Below are 4,691 nucleotides of genomic sequence, written 5' to 3'. Positions count from 1 at the left end.
CTGGGGCTTGAACTCAGGGCCTGAGCTTCTTCCCCTCCAGGTTAATATTTTACCACTTGAGCCATAGCTCCACTTCCAACTTTGCTACTGGTTAATCAGTCTCCCGGATCTTTCTAAACCAGAGGGGCTGATCTCAGCCACCTGTCTTAACAGAGGATTTTCTAGTTGACACCAAAGAAAATCTGAGCAGAATTCTCTAATGGGCTCTTATACAAAGCAAATGCCCTGGAGAAGTTCTCAGGCAAAGATGGTTAATTGGAAAATAGTAACAACTCAAATCAAAGGACATTCATCCATGCTATTTACATCAATATGCATGTCAGCCTAAGGTAAGTGCACTGCAAACAAGTATTATGTGGTGGGAGGGGGTAAGGGCTTTGGAAAAGCCTTGGTGAGTAACCGGAAGTGGGAAGAAGGCTTCAGACATCTGGCAGTCAGTCTTGGTAGCACACTCAGGATGACTGACAGGGCCCAACTGAGGGTAGAGGAATACTGTGCAACAAAAAGTACTTTATACTAATTTCCTGTGAACATCTCAACTCTATACAAGCAACTACATACTTAAGAAATATGGGGTCGGGCACCTGGTGGCTCAGACCTGAAATCCTAGCTACTCTAGAGGCTTAGAGCTAAAGATCCAGGTTTAAAGCCAGAACAAGCAGACAAGCCATCCTAAGCAGACAAATCCAAGAGACTTATCTCCAATTAATCAGCAAAAAGCTCAAACTAGAGGCTTGATTTAAGCAGTAGAGCACCAGCCATGACGAGAAAAGTCAAGAAAAGGAGTGTGAGGCCCTGAGTTCAAGGCCTAATACCAGGAACAAAACAAAATAAAAAGACAAATGCTTTTATTTTTTGGTTGTGGGGCTTGAACTCTGGGCCTGGGCCCTGTCCCTTAGCTCTTCAGCTCAAGGCTAATGCTCTACAACTTAAGCCACAGCGCCATTTCCATCTTCTTTGAATAGTTCATTGGTGTTCACAGTCTCACAGACTTTCCTGCCTGGGCTGGCTTTGAACCTTGATCCTCAGATCTCAGCCTCCTGAGTAGCTAGGATTAAAGGAGTGAGCCACCTGAGCCTGGCTTAAAACAAGTGCTAGCTGGGCATCTGTGGCTCACACCTGTAATCCTAGCTATTCAGGAGGCTAAGATCTGAGGATCAAGGTTCAAAGCCAGCCCAGGTAGGAAAGTCTGTGAGACTTTTTTTTTTGTCTGATCGTGGGGCCTGAACTCTGGGCCTGGGCGCTGTCCCTCAGCTCTTCAGCTCAAGGCTAGCGCTCTACCATCTGAGCCACAGCGCCATTTCCAGCTTTTTTTTTCCTGCTTATGTGGTGCTGAGGAATCGAACCCAGGGCCTCATGCTCTACCACTGAGCCACCTTCCCAGCCCCCTCTGAGACTCTTCTCTCCAATTAACCACCAAAAAATCTGAAGTGATACTGTGGCTCAAAGTGATAGAACACTAGCCTTGAGCTCAAAAGCTCAAGGACAGTGCCCAGGCCTTGAATTCAGGCCCCAGGAGACAAAAAAAAAAAAAAAAGCAATTTACTTAAAGTCAAATACTAAACTATATCATGGTGCCACAACTGGCAAAATACAGACAGTAGAATATTCCAGAATCCTAATTATTCTGCCCAACAAATTATAAGGAAACAAAAGGATGAAGAAAACTATAAATTAAAAGAAACTTAGCCAGGTGTCAGTAGCTCACACCTGTAATCCTACCTACTCAGGAGGCTGAGATCTGAGGATTGAGGTTCAAAACCAGCCCAGGCAGGAAAGTCCGTGAGACTCTTATCTCCTATAAGCCACCAGAAAACCGGAAGTGGCACTTTGGCTCAAGTCCTAGAGCACTCTCCTTGAGCTGCAAAGCTGAGGGACAGTGCCCAGGCCCAGAGTTCAAAACCCATGACTGACCAAAAAAAACAAAAAAACACCTCAGGTAAAATCATTTCTACAGGAGCATAAAGGCTGCTAAAGCTATAGAACAGGAGGACTCTATATCATTCTTTCCATTTGGTGTACCTATCTGAAGTTCTTCATGATTAAAAAGTTTAAAAATTCTATGGTATACTACAAATCAAAAATTCTATAGCAAAAGGAAGGTGAAAGCCAAGCGCCAGTGATTTATGCCTGTAGTCCCAGCTATTTAGGAAGCTGAGATCTGAGGATTGTGGTTCAAAGCTAGGAAAAATCTAGTTGAGACTTTTATCTCCAATTAATCACCAAAAAGCTGGAAGTAGCACTATGGCTAGATTAGTAGTGCACTAGCTTTGAGCAAAAAGAACTCAGGGACAGCACACAGGCCTTGAGTTCAAGGCCTAGGACTGGCACCAAAAACAATTTTTTTAATTTTTTTCCTCAGGTTGTGGGGCTTGAACTCAGGGCCTGGGTGCTGTCCCTGAGCTTTTTCGCTCTAGGATAGCACTCTACCACTTTGAGCCACAGCACCACTTCGGGTTTTCTGGTGGTTAATTGGAGATAAGAGTATCACAGCCTTTGCTGTTGGGACTGGCTTTGAACTGCAATCCTCAGGTCCTAGCTAGGATTACAGGCATGAGCCACCAGTACCCAGCAAAAATTGAGATATTAAGAAAATAAACAGGGCTGGGAAGGTGACTCAGTGGTAGAGCACTTGCCTTGCATGCATGAGGCCCTGGGTTCGATTCCTCAGCAACACATAATCAGAAAAAGCCGGAAGTGGCGCTGTGGCTCAAGTGGTAGAGTGAGTGCTAGCCTTGAGCTGAAGAGCTGAGGGCCAGTGCCCAGGCCCAGAGTTCAAGACCCACGACCGATGAAAAAAACAAACATAATGAATTCTACTTCTCAGAATTCAGAATTCACCCTAAAGAAAAACTTGAGGATAGACAAGGTAGAATGGACATTTACCACAATGCAGTTCATTTCAGAAAAGTTGAACAAACATTAAAGAAGGATCAAATAAATTATGGCACAATAAAATACTGTTCTTTAAAATCTTGTAGCACCAGGTGTATGCTAGCATATACCTTTAATCCCAGCAGATGGGAGGCATAGGTGGGAGGACTGAGAGTTTGAGGCCAGCCTGAGCTACATAATGATACTCTATTTCAAAAACAAAATAGACACTGTATTGTTATTAAGTTGGACTAGAACTGGGTCATTTGCTATTTTCTTTTTTGTCAGTCATGGGGCTTGAACTCTGGGCCTGGGATCTGTCCCTCAGCTCTTCAGCTCCAGGCTAACGCTCTACCACTTGAGCCACAGCACCACTTCTGGTTTTCTGGTAGTTTATTAGAGATATGAGTTTCATGGACTTTCCTGTCCAGGCTGATTTTGAATCATGATCCTCAGATCTCAGCCTTCTGAGTAGCTAGGATTACAGGCATGAGCCACCTGTGCCTGGCTTCTATCTTCTTTTCATAAGTAGTTTAATAATTCTTTATGTAATCATGGCTTGTATATATCATTTCAAAATTCAAACAAAAACTCATGATGGCTAGAGGCAGAGTAAAATGCCACCAAAAAAAGAAGTTTCATCATGAACTGATTAAATGATAAGTCAATTTCCCTCTGACAGCCTTACTGAACACACATGTATTCTTTTGCTTGAGAAATCTTTGGCCAGGCTGATCTGGAACTCCTGGACTCAAGGGATCCTCCTATTTCAAGCTCTGGAGGACTAGGACTAGAATGTTGTGTCACAACAACATCTAGCTCCACAGTACTGGAGTTTGTACTCTGTGCCACTTACTTGTTGGGGGAAGTATTCTACCAGAGAAAGAGCACCAGCCTTGGACAAAAAAGAAAGGGACAGAGCCCAGGCCCTTTGTTTAAAGCCCAGTACTTGTGCAACAAACAAATGAACAAAAATCCACAAAAACAAAACAGCAAAACTCATCAGACTTGGGGGATTAAGATGACAGAAGTATTTATTGAACAGATCCTTGGTAGGCCAAATTCTGTTACCACTTACTTTCGGGGATAGAAGGTCAAAGAGCAACTCTGGCTGGAATCAACTGCTTCAGTCTGAAGTGACCAGGCCACTTACTACTTTAGTTACCCAAGAAAGCATCTAAGGATCTCACCTCATAGTCTTTCCTTGGAAGGATCTCATCTTCCTCTTCCTGTGTCTCCCCAAGGATGGTCTAGAAAAACAGATCCACAGAAGGGAGACCTTTTTACTGGTTAGGAGTGTAAGGATGCAGAGGTATTTATTGAAATGTTATTAGCTAGCTTCTAATTAAACTGGAGCCATCACCAGAGGGGAACACGAGCAAAAACAAAAAACCAAAAACAACCCTGGGGGTGGGGTGGATATGGGTGGAGAACTAGGCATTTCTATAAACTGACACGTTCTCCACAAAACCATTCTCATCTCCAGTTCAAAGATGCCCAACGCCAAGAGGAAGAAAATGCAGGTTCCACCTGACGTACCTACCACAAATCTAAAATCAGAAGGGACCTGTCAACTCTGGGGACAGCACAACTCAAGTTTTCCCAGATTGCTTTGCAGGAGAAAGCTGGATTGTCAGTGACCCAGAAAGGATGCGAAAAGCCAGGGAGGGACTAAGCACGGTGAGGACTCTTTCGGAAAAGACGCCCGTTCCCGGCATCACTCCCTTCGGATGGAGATAAAGAGAATGGACGCAGCCAGCCCGGATCCTCGCTCCCCGACTCCAGGCCCTGGGCTCGCGGAGCGGGGCGGCGGCTTC

The 4,691-nt window shown here is 44.5% G+C and overlaps 1 protein-coding gene across 2 annotated transcripts in view; it reads right to left on the bottom strand.

The window, feature by feature from the left end:
* Positions 1–4,691, bottom strand: part of Clcn6 (chloride channel, voltage-sensitive 6) — a 32,366-nt gene that overhangs the window by 27,302 nt on the left and 373 nt on the right. For both annotated transcript variants that reach the window (XR_001175673.1, XM_013032805.1), the window contains exon 2: positions 4,065–4,124. Coding sequence is in view for 1 of the 2 variants with exons in the window: in XM_013032805.1 (XP_012888259.1) it covers positions 4,065–4,124 (60 nt within the window). In the remaining variant the exon portion in view is untranslated. The remainder of the gene's footprint in view (positions 1–4,064; positions 4,125–4,691) is intronic.

Source organism: Dipodomys ordii, unplaced genomic scaffold (genome assembly GCF_000151885.1).
Source record: "Dipodomys ordii isolate 6190 unplaced genomic scaffold, Dord_2.0 Scaffold6, whole genome shotgun sequence".
Classification (NCBI taxonomy): domain Eukaryota; kingdom Metazoa; phylum Chordata; class Mammalia; order Rodentia; family Heteromyidae; genus Dipodomys; species Dipodomys ordii.
This window is presented reverse-complemented; position numbering and strand designations above follow the sequence as displayed.